General features: G+C 38.3%; 1 protein-coding gene and 1 pseudogene across 2 annotated transcripts in view; one reads left to right on the top strand and one right to left on the bottom strand.

The window, feature by feature from the left end:
- Positions 1 to 17,749, top strand: part of PIK3C2A (phosphatidylinositol-4-phosphate 3-kinase catalytic subunit type 2 alpha) — a 116,649-nt gene that overhangs the window by 48,594 nt on the left and 50,306 nt on the right. For both annotated transcript variants that reach the window (XM_007104950.4, XM_007104951.4), the window contains exons 3-8: positions 7,634 to 7,737; positions 13,421 to 13,578; positions 15,074 to 15,194; positions 15,840 to 15,951; positions 17,324 to 17,403; positions 17,536 to 17,599. In XM_007104950.4, the coding sequence (XP_007105012.1) occupies positions 7,634 to 7,737; positions 13,421 to 13,578; positions 15,074 to 15,194; positions 15,840 to 15,951; positions 17,324 to 17,403; positions 17,536 to 17,599 (639 nt within the window). The remainder of the gene's footprint in view (positions 1 to 7,633; positions 7,738 to 13,420; positions 13,579 to 15,073; positions 15,195 to 15,839; positions 15,952 to 17,323; positions 17,404 to 17,535; positions 17,600 to 17,749) is intronic.
- LOC102992007 (phosphatidylethanolamine-binding protein 1-like) lies at positions 6,562 to 7,334 on the bottom strand (annotated as a pseudogene).

Here is a 17,749-nt window from a genome sequence, read left to right as displayed (position 1 = left end):
TTTTGTGGTATGCGGGCCTCCCTCTGTTGTGGCCTCTCCCGTTGCGGAGCACAGGTTCCGGACGCGCAGGCTCAGCGCATGGCTCACGAGCCCAGCCGCTCCGCGGCATGCGGGATCCTCCCAGACCGGGGCGCGAACCCAGTCCCCCTGCATCGGCAGGCGGACGCGCAACCACTGCGCCACCAGGGAAGCCCCACATTCCTTTCTTGAAACTTCTCTTCTGTTGCCCTAGTTAAATCTACTTCCCAGTTTTCCTCCTGTAATCTTTGAATCGTTTTCCTTGTCTAGTTTCTAAACATAGGCATTCCCCCAAGGTTTTGTTTTTGGTTGTTTTTAATATATCTTATCTGTTCTCTCTTGGTCAGTGCTTTATTCTTGAGGCTCTGAGACAGAGTTTTAAAGCTACTGATCTAGACTCCTTGGCTGTCTGTGGTTGAGATGCAGTGATGATTAATTTTATGTGTCAGTTTGACTGGGCTATGGGGTGCTCCAACACTTGGTCAAACATTATTCTGGGTATGTCTGTAACGATGCTTCTGGATGAGATTAATATTTGAATTTGTAGACTGAGTAAAGGCAGATTGCTCTCCCTAAAGTGGTGGGCCTCACCCTAACAGTTGAAGGCTTGAATAGAACAAAAGGGCTGACCCTACCACCAAAAAAGGGGAATTCCTTCAACTTGACTGCCTTTGAGTTGGAACACTGGGGTTTTTTCCCTGACTTTGGACTCACACTGAAACATTGGCTTTTCCTGGGTCTTGAGCCTGCCATACTCAGACTTAGAACTATACCATCAGCTCTCTTGGGCCTACAGTTTGCTGACTGCAGGTCTTGAGACTTGGCCTCCTTTATAATCACATGAGCCAATTTCTTATAATAAATCTCTCTCTCTCCATTCATATGTGTATAAAGGGATGTCCCACCTTGACGTCCAGTAGGTGCAGTCCCTTATGTATCCCTCAGCCTCCTGAAGAGACTGTCTCCTGTTGATGGAACTTGGACCCAAAGTCCGTTTTGTTGGGATATTGCTCTGTCAGTGATCCTGATGGATGCTGACAACAAATAGCAGAGAGAAATTTCCCTGTAGAAAAGTGCAGAAATTGGATAATTCCCAGTTCTTTGTCTTTAACACTGGAATAGAATTTTGTAATAGAGTATTTCTAGATGATAACCAAACATCTACACGGATTTCCAAACCCAAAATATTTACTAGAGAACTCAGTATCTTCCCCCACAAACCTCTTTGTTTCATATATTGCATAATGACATTAGTGATTTTTTCTTATTATCATTTGCCTCTTTCATTCATTGAAAAATGTTTGAGGGGACTTCCCTGGTGGTCCAGTGGGTAAGACTGCACTTTCAATGCAGGGGGCCCTGGTTGGGGAACTAGATCCTGAATACATGCCGCAACTAAGAGTTTGTATGCCACAACTAAGAAGCCCACATGCTGCAACTAAAAGATCCCGTGTGCTATAATCAAGATCCTGCATGCCGCAACTAAGACCAGGCTTCGCCGGGTCTTAAATAAATATTAAATAAATATTTAAATATTTTTTTTTAAGAAAGAAAGGCTCTTATTTAAAAAAATAAAAAAAGAATATTTGAGGACAAAATGTGTGAGCTATAAATATTAACCATTCACAGACGTCATCCTTAAAGAACTCGGGTTAGAAGGGGGAGAGAAGATGTATGTGCATATAACTGCAGTATGTAATAGAAAGCCGTGAGTGCTGTATAAAAGTTTGTGCAAGATCAGTGGGGGAGAGAGATGATTTGATGCTTAAGTTGTTTGGAGTTTGAGGAAGGGATCAGGAGCAAGAGTTGAGGGAGTAGATGTGAAATTAAAAAAAAATTTTTTTTGGTTCCAGAAAGAGTGGAGAAAAACAAAAAAATGCTAATGGTAATGTAAAGATGAAATCATTGGCAGCCCAGCTGTTTTTTACTTTGTGAGCAGAACATTTGTGTTAATTTTCCAGATTCTTTTATTACCTTGATGTATGACTAGATAATTGGTTATTATAATCTATTTCTGTCACCATCAATTGAAACTTATAACTTGCTTGAAAGGAAGGACCTAATACATGAAAGGCACTGTAAAAAATACTTTTTTGATTAAAAAAAAAGCATCTAGAAATGCCACTAAGGAGATTCAGAATCTATTAATAAGTGGAACATGAAAAACAGAGTTAAATAAGGAAAGATGGTTACTAGGTCAACAAAAATACGGATTTTTTTTATAGCATTGCTCCTGCAAAGGTCACAATGCTGTTTTTCTCTCATGTTTTAAAGGTTTTTTTTCAGGAGACTTTGTTATGAGGTACTAGAATGGCATAGTGAGTAAGCTAGGTTGCCTGGGTTGAAATCCTAACTGATTATATTAGTCATGTGACCTCGTGTGCCTCATTAACTTCTCTGTGCCTCATTTTTTAATCTGTAAAATGGGGATAATAGTAATGTTACCCACCTACTAGAGCTTTGTGAGAAATAAATAATATATACATGCATATATATATATACACACACACACACGTACATACATACATGATTGTAAATTTCTTACAGCAGAACCTGACATGTAAAAAATGCCCAGTAATTGCTAGATATTTTTTTGTGTGGTAAAATACATATAACAGAATTACCAGATTAACCATTTTAAGGTGTACAGTTCAGTGGTATTAAATATATTCACATTGTTGTGCAGCCATCACCACCAACCATCCCCATAACTTTTTTCATCTTGTAAAACTGAAACTCTATACCCATTAAGTAGTAACTCTCCATTCTCCCCTCCCCCTGGCCCCTGGCAACCACCATTCTACTTTCTGTCTTTATGATTTTGAGTACTCTAAGTACCTCATATAAGTGGAATCATATAATATTTGTCATTTTGTGACAGTCTTATTTCACTTATCATAATATCCTCAAGGTTCATCCATATTGTAGCATATTGCAAAATTTTCTTCCTTTTTAAGGCTGAATAATATTCCACTGTATACCTCATTTTGCTTGCTTTTCCATTCATCTGTTGGTTTATACTTGGATTGCTTCCATGTTTTAGCTATTGTGAATAATGCTGCTATGAACATGGGTGTACACATATCTCTTTGATACCTGCTTTCAATTCTTTTGGGTATAGACCCAGAAGTAGAATTGCTGGATCATATGGTAATTCTATTTTTAATTGTTTGAGAAACCACCACATCGTTTTACACAGTGGCTGCACCATTTTACATTACTACCAGTGGTGCCCAAGGGTTCCAGTGTCTCCACATCCTTGCCAACATTTGTTGTTTTCTGTTTTTTGTTTTAAATTATAGCCATCCTAATGAGTGTGAGGTGGTATCTCACTGTAATTTAGATATTATTTTTAATAATAATAATTAGAAAAAACTTACTTTATAGAATCAGATATTAATTATGAAAATTACTGCTGTTCTTTTTAGGAGACAGTTGAAGGAACTACATAGTGCCTTATATTTTTTCATTGTTTTATGATTGCTATGGCAAATTCATTGGTTATATGGAAGTAAATTTTAACTTGTTTTTAGAGAGAGCAGAACATTTAACAAATTGAACCAATGGTTGGGTTCCTTATGAACTGGATATAAAGTTTTACAAAAATATGAAATTCAGTTAAATTTGATTCTTGTCTTCAAGGAGCTTTCACATTAGGACAAATATAAAACAGGATGTAATGATAATGGTGTTTGGTTCAGACTAAGTACTTAGAAATGCTAGGAGGGAAGAAATGCTTCATACTGAATATTCATAAAAGACATTGTAGATGCAGTGGCATTCCATTGGGCCTTAAAAAATTAATAGAACTTTGACTTGTGAGGGAAGGTTAGGAGGAAGGCATTGAAGACAAACAAAGATTCAGAGGCAAGATAGTTCAGTTTGTGTTTCATAGGAACAGGATATGATTCAAGCTAACTTGGACATAATATTCACTTGGGAAGTTCTGGGAAATATTATTGGATTAGATTGTGGCAAACTTGGAGTGGGAAACCAGAGGATTTCTTTAGAAATATAAAAATCCATTTTTCAGGTAGTATGGTCTATTTGCTACAATACTTGTTTCTGTAACACAGATTAACTTCTGTAATTGGTAAATATGGGATTGATGTCAGTATAATGGGGAGGTAGCATTCGTTCAAAAATAATCTTTCCCAGCATATTAACATTTCAAAGCAATCTAGAACAAACTCTCTCATAATTAAAGGGAATGCCTTAGTAATACAAGAAAATATTAGGAAAACACTGAAAGTCCTGCAGAAGTGAAAATGGTGGCTGCAAGAACAGTTCCACATTCCACAGGGTTAAGCATTCTGGTGAAGTAGTGAATGCAGACAGAGAAGCTGTGAAGACATTTCTGTTTGCATTAAGAACTTTGGTGAAGAAGTCTACATCCTGGGGTATATTTTTAACTTCATTGAAATTGGTCTTCGCTAGAAGCAAATGCCCTTCAGAATCCATATAACAAATTAGGAAGAAGGAGCTCCAGGGTTTAAGGAGGCTTCAGAGGATCAAAGACCATAATTCAAGGTGCAAATTCAAGTGGAGATTTAACTGCACTAGTGTTTCTGTAAAGACTTCTTATTGTTTTAGTTAGGGCTTTGATTACACTGATTTTTTTTTTTTTTTTTTGGTGGTACGCGGGCCTCTCACTGTTGTGGCCTCTCCCATCGCGGAGCACAGGCTCCGGTTGCACAGGCTCAGCGGCCATGGCTCACGGGCCCAGCCGCTCCGCAGCATGTGGGATCTTCCCGGACCAGGGCACGAACCTGTGTCCCCTGCATCGGCAGGCGGATTCTCAACCACTGCGCCACCAGGGAAGCCCGATTACACTGATTTTTGAGTAGTCTGCCTTAACTCTGTTTTTCCCATGAGCTCTGTTATTTGTAGTAGCGATTTTTCTAGAACTCAGGGCTGGTCACTTCCCCATGTACATATCACATTCTAGCAGAAAGGGCTCTGCCACATTATAAAAGCAGTAAATTTAAAGGAATTGTTGTCCTGAATTTTCAGTTTAATTTTCTGACAAAATCTTGTTTGCCATGGTTATGGAAATCCATTACAACTCTTGAAATTTATACACTGTGTTCTCATTCACTCAAGTTTTAATTGAGAATGTTCCCATTTTAATTTTAAAGGAAATTTACATTTGAAATTTGTGCTAAATCAAGTATTTTTACGTAGTAAGTCAAAAAACACCTCTAAATGGACTCTGCTGCTTGGCTGTGCTTGGGTAGTGAATTTATCTTCCTAAATGTTGCACACACATTTTGATAGACATAAACTTAACTTTTTAAGGACTGTCAGGGTGTTTGTACAAGTTTATTAACATAGAAAATGCCCACTAACTCCTAAAACTCATTCTCTTACATAAAGAACCAGGTGCTTTCTTGGAATTTGAGACCTAAGTTGAATATATGGAATTCCTGGTTTATTAGAGGAGTCCCAGATGGGCTTGATATCTTCATTTTCTTAAAACAGAGCCTAGTCCTTTAATTTCATTCAGCTGTTAACTTTCTGAAGTGTTCATTTCTGGAAGATTTTGAATGGAAATGTCTTTAGCGTTCCATTCTTATTGACTGATACAAAGTACAGCCTATTTCTACTTTATTTTCCATCTACACGTTTTTATTTTTATTCAACTATAAGCAAATAGCAGAATTAACACAACATTCAGCAACTCCAGACCAGCTTTTCTTACACCGACGAGTGATCAATTTAACATGCACAGACTTTCGGATTTCTTATGACCTCTCACTCAGCCCCGCAGCTCATCTAGATGGCCAAGCTTTAACAGCAAAGTGACTCTCTCCCTATTGCTTTTTCCAGTACTGCTCTTTAAAGGAGCCAGAGCTGGACACTGACAGCCAGTAACCAGCCTGAGATGTATCATGTTGGGGGCTAGTGGACATGCCGGCCCCTGGTTGTCTTAGTGAGAGACAGGGCCCTGAAAACAAATGCCAGAAGATGCCGTCACACACAGTCCTGGGCTCGGGCTAACAAAGGCAGAGGCAATCAATCTTTTTTTTTTTTCAACCTCCCTTAAAGATTCTTTGATGCTCTGTTCTCATACTGCAGACCTGGTGTTTTTACCAGAATTTTTTTCCTCTTTAACGTCTGGGTTGTTATTCTTTTTTTTTTTTTTTTTTTGCGGTACGTGGGCCTCTCACTGTTGTGACCTCTCCCATTGCGGAGCACAGGGTCCGGACGCGCAGGCCCAGTGGCCATGGCTCACGGGCCCAGCCGCTCCGCGGCATGTGGGATCTTCCCGGACCGGGGCACAAACCCACGTCCCCTGCATCGGCAGGCAGACTCCCAACCACTGCGCCACTAGGGAAGCCCCTGGGTTGTTATTCTTATATTAACATTTTGATGACTCCATCCTAGTACCAAAGTATACCCCACCAAAACGGAGTTCAAATTTGATCAAAACATAACCCCCCTAGAATTATAGAGGACAGGCAGAAGGATAAGACACCCTAAACCTAAATCTTACTGCTCAGGCCTCAGGGCAGGGGGAAGGGAAGAAATCTACATGCATCACTAAACTGAAACACTGCTTGGGAACTCTGGGACGATGTCCATCTCCTGGCTTTCCTCTGCTTCCCAGACAGATGCTCGTAGAGTTTGGGCACATAGTCATCCCATTCGGCCTGGTAACACATGCTGGCCCGCGGAGCCCCGAGCTCATACTTTTTGCAGAAATTCGCCACCTTGAATCTGCCACTGTGGTCTCCAGATCGGTTGCTGAGAATGGGCTCATCACACTTCAGTGGCCTGTCCTGCTCATAAACCAGCCAGACGTAGTGGTGAAGGCCTGTGCCCTTCGGAGGCCCAGAGCCCACATAATCGGAGAGGACTGTGCCACTGCTGATGTCGTTGCCCTTCATGTTGACCACTAGGAAATGGTGCCATTCCCTGTATTTGGGGTCCTTCCTGCTGGGAGCATCCGGGTCTGTCAAGACCAAGGTATACAATTTACCTGGATGAAGGCCATCCCATGCAATGCTGGTGGGCCGGTTCTTTACCTGCGTGGGTGTCAGCACTTTGCCCAGCTCGTCAACCTCCGCCCCGCCATATTTGACCTGCAGTGGTTGCTGCGGCCTCTCGTCCACTTCCTGCAGGCTCAAAGGCCCGGACCGCTTGTTGAGGTCCACGGGCATCACGGAGCCAAGAGGGGCAGACAGCAGGGAAAGCAGCAGGAGGACTTGCGCAGGGTAGTAGTCCAGACTCCCAGCCCTATTTCTACTTCTGAGCAAGTAAAACCAATGAACTTTAAAATAAGGCTTGGGACTTCCCTGGTGGTCCAGTGGTTAAAGATTGCGCTTCCAGTGCAGGGGGCACGGGGTAATCCCTGGTCAGGGAACTAAGATCCCACATGACATGAGGCCTGGCCAAAATGTTAAAAAAAAAAAAAAAAAAAAAAAAAAAAGGCTTAGTTGGCATTACTTATACAAAGATAGAAATCCATACTTTAAAACTTTGTTACTGATATGATTTATTTTACCTCCACATTTTTGTACATATTTTCATAAAAATGTGTTTGTGCTATATTGCTATTTAGCATTTTGGGGATCTTTTACTTTTAAAATAAAAACACTCTTTTTCATTACAGAAAGGCCCAAATGGGACCAGTACTTTGCCAACTGAAAGTTCTCTTCTACAAGAAATTGAAGTACAGAATGAGGAAGTGGCAGCTTTTTGTCAATCCATTACAAAGTAAGAAATTTTTCTTTATAAAGATTATTCTTTATTAAGTAATTTAAAAAAATTTATCTTAACCAGCTTAGAGCTACTAATTCTAAAATTTTTTAAGTTTTAACTATTTTCTCCCTGTGGCTAAAATGACAAAACAATCAGTTAATTGGTACATTAATACAAACTACAGTTGAACCTGTTAGGGTTCTGAGTATTTAGAAGAAAAAATTGAGGTCAGACAGTAGATTTCTGATACTCTATTACCGAGGGAGAATATGGCTTAAACATAGAAGTTTCATTAGAATTAGAAAATGCCTTTTTTTTTTTTTTGGCTGTGCTGGGTCTTCATTGCTGCACACATTGAGGTGCGTGGGCTTCTCATGGCAGTGGCTTCTCTTATTGCGGAGCACGGGTTCTAGGCGCACAAGCTCAGTAGTTGTGGCGCACGGGCCCTACAGCGCACAGGCTTCAGTAGTTGTGGCGTGTGGGCTTTGTTGCTCCACGGTATGTGAGATCTTCCCGGGCCAGGGATCAAACCCGTATCCCCTACGTTGGCAGGCGGATTCTTAACCACTGGACCACCAGGGAAGTCCCTGCCTTTTTTTCCTTTATAGGGAGACTTAGTTTTGCCATAAACTTTCTAGCATTCAAAATATTTTCCTACTTAGAATTAAGAGATGATATAACAAGCAAGATTAGAGGAGAAAATATATTTTCTGAAGGTTAGAAAAATGCATTTCTAAAATGTTATTTTAATCCTAAATGTGTCCAGTGTTCTTAATACATGAAGAAACTGAGACTCAGAGAAGTTACCTACCAAAGTTTACTCAGCTAGTCTGTAACAGAGCCAGGTCTCCATTACCTCTGGTTCGGTGTGTTTTCTTTCCATCATATCACTGTATTAGTGAGGACTTCTGTTATGAGTGCAAGAAACCCATCTTAAACTAGCATAAATCGAGGAAGGTTATGTATTGGTTCACAAACCCGTATAGCAGAAAGAGGGAGGATGGGGCAGAGCTCAGTGACAGCAAGATCCAGGAATTCACACACTGTAATTGCTCCCGCCTCCCTTTGGACTCTTCTTCTTCCTCCCTTTTCTCCCTGGGCCCTTTCACCATGCATGTTGGCTTCTACTACAGATGGAGTTTGTTTTTTTTTTTTTTTTTTTGCGGTACGTGGGCCTCTCACTGTTGTGGCCTCTCCCGTTGCGGAGCACAGGCTCCGGACACACAGACTCAGCGGCCATGGGTCACGGGCCCAGCTGCTCCACGGCATGTGGGATCTTCCCGCACCGGGGCACGAACCCTTGTCCCCTGCATCAGCAGGCGGACTCTCAACCACTGCGCCACCAGGGAAACCCCAGATGGAGTTTTGAAGGCAGGGAATATAGCCGCTGGTAGCTTAGACTTTGATATTCTAATGGTCTTGTTAGCAGAAAGGAAAGAGTCCTTTCAGTCAGCACCAGATAAAAAAATCCCATGGAAGGAGGGAGTGGAACAACAAACATTGTGGCCAGCTGGATGAGATCTGTTATCAAAAGAAGGAAAAGTAGGGACTTCCTTGGTGGCACAGTGGTTAAGAATCCGCCTGCCAATGCAGGGGACACAGGTTCGATCCCTAGTCCGGGAAGATCCCACATGCCACAGAGCAACTAAGCCGTGAGCCATAACTACTGAGCCTGCATGCAACAACTACTGAAGCCCATGCACCTAGAGCCCGTGCTCCGCAACAAGAGAAGCCACTGCAATGAGAAGCCTACCCACCGCAACGAAGAGTAGCCCCCGCTCACGGCAACTAGAGAGAGCCCGTGCGCAGCAACAAAGACCCAATGCAGCCAAAAACAAATAAACAAATAAATAAATACATTTTTTAAAAAAAGAAGGAAAAGTAGATCACTACTGGGAGATTTATTCTGAATCCAGTATTTTCTCCAGTGTGGTTTAAGCAAAGCAGAGTTTGGGGTTCCCAGATCATTTTCGAGTATATTCATCATTTTTATGATATGGGACTTATTAGTATTTAACTAGACTTTCTAGACTATTGGTAACATTTCATTAAAATTCTATATTCCTGTGTGTCACCTTTTAACCAGCATTCCTTTTCTTCAGGATACCTTAGGGGAAAAAAAAGAAGAAAAATATCAGTAGAGTCACTTTTTCTTTCCTGAAAAGGTTACTCTTAACTGTATTTTTAAAACTCATATTTTTCAGTAGTCGTTTAAAATAGAAGAGACATTTAGGTGACTGAGAATGCAAATTGAATGTATTAGAAATTACCTGTGCCTTTATTCCATTATACCATTATGTATGTGTGGTTAACAGTTTGGAAATAATCTTTTATCTTAATGGTTTGGTATTAATCTGATGTGTTTTATCTTAATGGTTTGGTATTAATCTGATATGTGTTTATCTAATTTAAAAAATTTTTTTTCCAGACAAGCCCTGTCTATTAGACTGTGTTGAGTGACTATTGCATTTAAGCTTTGCATGTTGAGAAATTAGGCTCTCTGTGGTCTGCCTTTTTTTCTGCATTTGAATCTTAGTGTTATTTACACAAACTCTGCCACTAAGCTAAAATGATCATTTTTATTTATGCGTGCATGCGTGTGTGCGCACACACAAGTGGCTTATGTAATATTAAAACCTCAGATGAACTAGAGAGAATGAATTCTTTTTGTAATTTATTTCTGTTAGAGTGGGATTGCAACAAATATTTCAGAGAAGAGGCAGAGGTGTTTTTGAAGCCATGTTCTAGAAAATTCTTTCATTCCCCTCTGACCTTGGAGATTGGTGTCAGGAGAAGTCTTGATGTCTTGAAGAAATTAATGTCACTTTCTATTTTTTCCAGTGTGCAGATTTTAAAAAACAAGTATTTATACTCTTGGTCAATGCCTCATTTTTTGAAATCTCCTAAAATGATTAATTTAATTATTTTAATTCATCTATGACATTAGTGTAAGATTGTCAGGATGATATTCGTTTACAGTTAAGCCTACTTCTAGGCCTTGTCTTCTTTGCTTCTGTGAAATCAGGGAGTTGGACTAATGATCTCAAGGGTCACTTTCAGTTTAAAGTTCTGTAAAATACTTTGAATCAGGGCATTTAATTATTACTGCATTTTTCTTTCTTTTTTTTTTTTGTTTCACACTCATCATAATTGACAAAACTTGCTGTATCTACTAGTTACATAGGTCCAGAGAAAGTTCTCAGAGGAATGTTAGATACCAGTGGAAATTTTTGCTGCTTCATTTGTGGTCTCCTAGGGTAAGATGAAAAACTACACTTAACACTTGTCATTCTGAATAGCCTTTAATTTCCTTTCCTCATATATGGTTCCAATCTAATATTTATATGCTACAAAAGTGTCTTGATCCCAAGGATTCCCTATATGTTTTCACCTCTGCATTTAGTTAATTTTATTCTAAACGACGCTGACTCAAGTTTCTTATAAAGTAGTGTCAATTCGATTAAAAACCCTAATTTTTAAAAATAAATTTATTTATTTTTATTTTTTATTTATTTTTGGCTGCGTTGGGTCTTTGTTGCCGTGTGCGGGCTTTCTCAAGTTGTGGTGAGCAGGGGCTACTCTTTGTTGTGGTGCGCAGTCTTCTCATTGCGGTGGCTTCTCTTGTTGCGGAGCATGGGCTCTAGGTGCACGGGCTTCAGTAGTTGCGGCACGCGGGCTCAGTAGTTGTGACTCGCGGGCTCTAGAGCACAGGCTCATATTTTTTATTTATTTTTGGCTGCGTTGGGTCTTTGTTGCCGTGTGCAGGCTTTCTCAAGTTGTGGTGAGCAGGGGCTACTCTTTGTTGCGGTGCGCAGTCTTCTCATTGCGGTGGCTTCTCTTGTTGCGGAGCATGGGCTCTAGGTGCACGGGCTTCAGTAGTTGCGGCACGCGGGCTCAGTAGTTGTGACTCGCGGGCTCTAGAGCACAGGCTCAGTAGTTGTGACTCACAGCCTTAGTTGCTCTGAAGCATGTGGGATCTTTCCGGGCCAGGGCTTGAACCCGCATCCCCTGCATTGGCAGGTGGATTCTTAACCACTGTGCCACCAGAGAAGCCCCAAACCCTCATTTTTATATGTAACTTATTATCACTAGAATTTTTGTCCAGTAAATTCTTGTCTTCTGACCTGTCATCAGGAATTTCTGATTTTCCTTTTATCATCCTAAGGATTTCTGAAAATTGAAGGCTTCCTTGGATATAGATAAAGTTCTTTACCGTTTTATATATTAGTTACGTGATTTGCTGTATGTTATTTCATATGGTATTTCTTGTTTCATAGGAAACAAGAATACCAAGTATGTGAGAAACAATAAAAATCTTAGGCTGGGTCCTGTGAAGGTCTTGTCATTGTGTTACAGAGGGGTAAGCTTGGCAACAATCAAATATTTGAAGATAATGTGTCCATATCTAAAGGTGCATTTCCAACATCAATTTAAGTTTATTACTTTATATTACCTTTTTTTCAATTACATTTCTTTTTAATATTGGATCCTTTGTGGCACTTAAGATCACAGTGCAGAAACCAGATTTATTCATTTATTCATTTATTTGACGAGATGCTTATAACACTTACCATGTACTAGACACAGTTCTGAGTGTCCTTATAAACTTAATTCACGTAATTCTCACAACAACCCCATGAAGTTAGTAGTAGTATTATCCCCAGTTTATAGACGAGGAAACTGAAGCAACAAGGAGATTCAATAACTTGCCTAAGATTACACAGCTAGTAAGTAGTACAATCAGGATTTAAACTTGGGAAGTCTGACTCTAGCGGTAGTGCACAAATAGTTACAATTGCTGCCTGCCTCTCCAGAACCTTTCTTATTGTCAACTCAAACTATTTTATTCTGTTCCTATAACTTGATTATTTTAATCTCTACAGAAGCGAATAGATAAAACTTCCAGCACTCATTCCCTTTATAGCCCTGTGAAAAGCAGATGGGAGAAGTGGAATTTGTCTTCTAACTTCCAGAAGAAAGTCAGTTAAAGGAAGCCCACAGGTTTAAAGAAGGCATCAAATCCTTCTTTGTCTTCAGATAATAGAAGTGCTCTCTGGAGATGAGCCATACACCTGGCTTATATATTTAAATTTAAACTATTTTGCTACTATGAATACCAAGAATACTTCACAGGCAATTTTTTTTGCCATTCCCTAAGTCTTAGAAATCACTTTGAGGGAATAAAGGCCTCATAGCACTGTAAAAACCCATTGTCTATGTTTTTCTGTCATGCTAACAACCAAAAACAGTGTGTAGGAAAAAGGATGTCAGAAAAAAAGATTTTAAAGAGACAACAAACTTTTCATCCCTCTGGCAATTACAATTTAGGGTTATCACCTGTATTGTCAGTGGTTCATTAAAAATGTACATTTTGTGAAATTATACTGTTTAGCCAAAAATCTGAAGCAGAGAACCTCATTTAATGCTGTGTATCCAGTGTGTGTTTTGTTGATGTTGATAGTGTTACCAAAGCTGTCCTGGCAGTACTTAATCTCTTTCCTTGGATTCTGTTTATTTAAAAGGCAAATGCTGGTGTTTTGGAGTTTTGACAGGGGTCCATTCATTGCATTTCTCCTGAGCTTCTCTAGAATTGGACAATAACACAGAATTGAATGGCTATAAGCATGCAAAGCCTTGTTCAGGGCTCTCAAATGCAGCTTTCAAAAAAAGAGTTTAATTTCTTGTTTTTTGTGAATAGATTGAAGACCAGCTTTCCATATACCAGTCACTGCACAAATCCAGGCTATTTGTTAAGTCCAGTCACAGTGCAAAGAAACATATGTGGAGAAAATGCTAGCGTGAAGGTCTCCATTGAAATTGAAGGATTTCAGCTACCAGTTACCTTTACATGCGATGGTAGGTTCATAGTTCCCCAACGATCTTGTTTTGCTCTGATTAGGAAGAAAATGTTTAAAATGTTAATGTTCTCATTCTTTTAATAAACTGACTCTGTTATCATTAGGTATCCTTTAAAAATCTCTGTGTGTGTGTGTGTGTGTGTGTGTGTGTGTGTGTGTGTGTGGTAAAATACTTAACATGCATTAGTTATCCTTTTCCAGAAATTGGCGTTCATATGGATAGTTTTCTGGTTTGCATTAGAGAAAAACCAGTTTACCTTTATAACTACATATTTCTCTGAAAGATGCTGAGTAATTTGGTTAATCAGTGGCTCTTGGCCAAAGCCCAAAAGCCTTAGCTAGCAAGGCTAATTATAGTCCTATTCTTTATATTCTAAAGGAAGACTTATTCTTTTTAAACATACCTTAAATTTTGGTTTGGGGAATCGTATGCAGTAAGAATTAATACTAAAATTGAAGGAAAGTAAGGTCAATAAGCTTCTTGATTGAAATAAGCATGGATAAGCATTGATAGCAAATGTTTTGATTTGTATCAAATTTTGACTTGATATATCAAGATCTGATTCATTTAAAAATATATCAAATGCCTATTGTTTGGTGCTTCATAAATGTGCACATTTATAGTGTACATCTCTTTTAAGAAATGTAACCATATTATAGAAGTGCTTTGTGTGCTTAAATAATAACTGTTACGATACATATAAATGTGTTCAGAAATGTAGCTATTGTATTAGATAGAGGTTTTATGGCCTTTTCTGCCAAGCTGTTAATTTTCATGAATTCTGAATGTAGTCACTGTCTTCTAAGTTGAACATAAAAGCTCTAAGTATAGAAATAGGTTACTTTAGTTTTTAATGGTTTGTAATCTTAGTATCCAGCTATTGCAAAGAATGATAATTGAATAATACTTCCTACTTTCTATATTTTTATTCTTCATTGGATAATTTACCAGGCACATGTCAAATGTTTAAAATGGTGATTCTTTTTCCTTATGATTTGGTTTAAATAATTGTTTGCTAGACACTGCTAAATGTCATCCTTTTTGGAGGAGTGTGTAAAACAGAGGTGGCTTTCTTAGCTTAGATCTGCACTGTCTAGTACGATAACCACTAGCTACATGTGGCTATTGATTACTTGAAATATGGCTAATATAGATTGAGATGTGCTATAAGTGTAAAATGCACACTGGATTTCAAAGACTTACTTTGAAAAAAGAATGTAAGATATCCCATTAGTAATTTTGAAATACCAATTATATATTGAAATGATATTTTGGATATATTAGGTTAAATAAAATATATTATTGAAATTAGATTCATCTGTTTCTTTTTACTTTCTTCAACATGGCTACTAGAAAATTTTAAATTATATATGTGACCTGCATTATAGTTCTCTTATATAGTACTGTTTTAGATTATAAGAAATATAGTCTGAATAGGTATATACTTAGAGTTGAATGTGTAAAATAAAAATGATGACTAACTCTTTTACAGTGAGTTCTACTGTAGAAATCATAATAATGCAAGCCCTTTGCTGGGTACATGATGACTTGAATCAAGTAGATGTTGGCAGCTATGTTCTTAAAGTTTGTGGTCAAGAGGAAGTGCTACAGAAGTAAGTATTCATTTAATTATTGAGCAACATTTTTGGAAATTTCATTTTAATGGATTAAATTAGAAAAATTTCAAGTTAAATTTATAATCTAAAACCAAATTGGGTCCTAATGAATTGGTTTATTGGATCAGTTAACTTATATTAAGATATACGTTGTCTAAGACATGTCTAAGACAGTAGAGGATCTTGCCCTTAAGAAGCTGATAGTCTTAGATGGGAAGAATGGTGGGCAATTGGTTGACAAGTGAATTTAAAGTTGTTTTTCTTTCTGCAGAGAGGCAATAGTTACATCATTATGGACTCCATTTTCCTTTTGTAGCATGCAGTATTACTTTATACACAGTGTTTAGCTGTGATTTTCTTTTAGCTGCCTGAAATAATCATTATATGAATCTTTTTCTGAACCTACTAGAAATGCTGTCCCTGTTTTTTTCCTTGTTTGTCTTCATCTTCTTTCTTCTTTGCTTTAACTCTTCTCATGTAGAATTATTTCTCTATTTAAATGCTCACACTTGGTTAAAAAAAAAATCTCTATTTTACCATTCTCTTCAATTCCTGATGCAGATACAAGTTACATTTTACTCTCTCCTGTATAATTTCTAGTTTGAGGAGAATAACTGATGAATAATTGATATATTTTAACAGTAATCATTGTCTTGGAAGTCATGAACATATTCAGAACTGTCGAAAATGGGACACAGAGATTAAACTACAACTTTTGACGTTCAGCGCAATGTGCCAAAATCTGGCCCGAACAGTAAGTGTGTACCCTATAACTGAATTGCATTTGGTTGACTCTAAATAATTTTAGATTAATTTAGATATTAATTATTAAATATTAATTTAATATTAAATTTAGATTAATATATAATTCTAAATAATTGCTAATCAGCCAATTTGCAATTTGTACGTGCTCTGAGAGTTTTGGTTTGACTGGGAGTGAGGCACTCTTTATCCCCTACAGGGTAAAGCAGATGTGGGGAGATTTTAGCAGACGGGGGGGAGACTTTCAATCATGGAGGTTTAGGTAGCATACTACTTGGAGTTGGAGGCATGTTTGAAGATCGAAGTGGAGGAATTATAAAAGTTTGTCTTGTAATAGTTTTACACAAGTTACACAATGAAAACATCCGGGTCAGTCAAGGAGAAATGAGGAAGAAGAAAGATTTTGAATGCTAAATATGGTTTTGGGGAGAAAAAGATCCACATTGACCTTTGCACCAAACTGAGAAAAATATATTATTTTCACAAAATGAAAACTAATTCTCTGTTTTAAAACTATAGTACTTTCTTTTGAGGTTAAAGCAAAATAGAATGCAAGAAATTAGGCCCTTTTATTACTGTATAAACACTTGATGACTTTCAACCTCTAAAGAGAATCATTCTTCATTTGGTAGAATTTTAGGAGGAAAAATATCAATCATTTCTACTTTCTCTTTTCTTTATTTTCCTAGGTTTTGCTCCTATGTTAGGTAGAATTTATTTCACTTGGGTGGAAACTATTTCACAAAACTCAGTACATTTTAGCAATCATTAGTAACTTCTCTTTTCAGTTTCTTTTTTTTTTTTTTTTTTATTGTGGTACGCGAGCCTCTCACTGTTGTGGCCTCTCCCGTTGCGGAGCACAGGCTCTGGACACACAGGCTCAGCGGCCATGGCTCACGGGCCCGGCCGCTCCGCGGCATGTGGGATCTTCCCGGACCGGGGCACGAACTCATGTCCCCTGCATCGGCAGGCGGACTCCCAAACACTGCTCCACCAGGGAAGCCCTCAGTTTCTTAAGGCATGATGTTTTTGAGTATTTTGAATAGTAAGGGTTATGGTTGAAGAGACCAGTGCCTTATTTATTGCAGGTAAGGTAGAAGGAAATTTGATTATCGTTATAAAAAAATGCAGAAATTCAGATGATCTCTTCTCATCTGGTTCCCACCCCACCTTCATTTGGCTGTCAGCCATCTTTCAAAGTGCTTTTAGCTCTCCATTCTCTCTCTATAGCACAGGCCTCGGTTCTCAAAAGTCACTTTCATTTCAAGAATTTATCATATGCTTAACCTTATTTAATTTGGCAATAGAAAGACCAACGAATGGATTTCATTATTTGGTAAACATTTGTCTGTATGTTTATTTAGGCAGAAGATGATGAAACACCTGTGGATTTAAACAAACACCTGCATCAAATAGAAAAACCTTATAAAGAAGTCATGACAAGGTGTGGCATCTAAAACATTAATTTCAGGTTTTCAGACATTACTTTTGGATGTGAATGCACTTATTTTGGTTAATAAAATGATCATTTTTGCATATGGTATCTTTCAGCCACAACAACTGTTCTTTATTTCAGACATCCTGTTGAAGAACTTTTAGATTCTTATCACAACCAAGTGGAACTGGCTCTTCAAATTGAAGTAAGTCTTAATTCACATTTTGGCTTGATGATTTAAAGATTCTTTTCTCTGTACACTCTTAAATACTAATGTTGGAATTGGATTAAATATTTTAGAAGGACTATTTAACCTATATTCTTTTTTTAAAAAAAAAACTATATTCTTGAAGTT

This window comes from Physeter macrocephalus, chromosome 16, assembly GCF_002837175.3.
Source record: "Physeter macrocephalus isolate SW-GA chromosome 16, ASM283717v5, whole genome shotgun sequence".
NCBI lineage: Eukaryota > Metazoa > Chordata > Mammalia > Artiodactyla > Physeteridae > Physeter > Physeter macrocephalus.
This window is presented reverse-complemented; position numbering and strand designations above follow the sequence as displayed.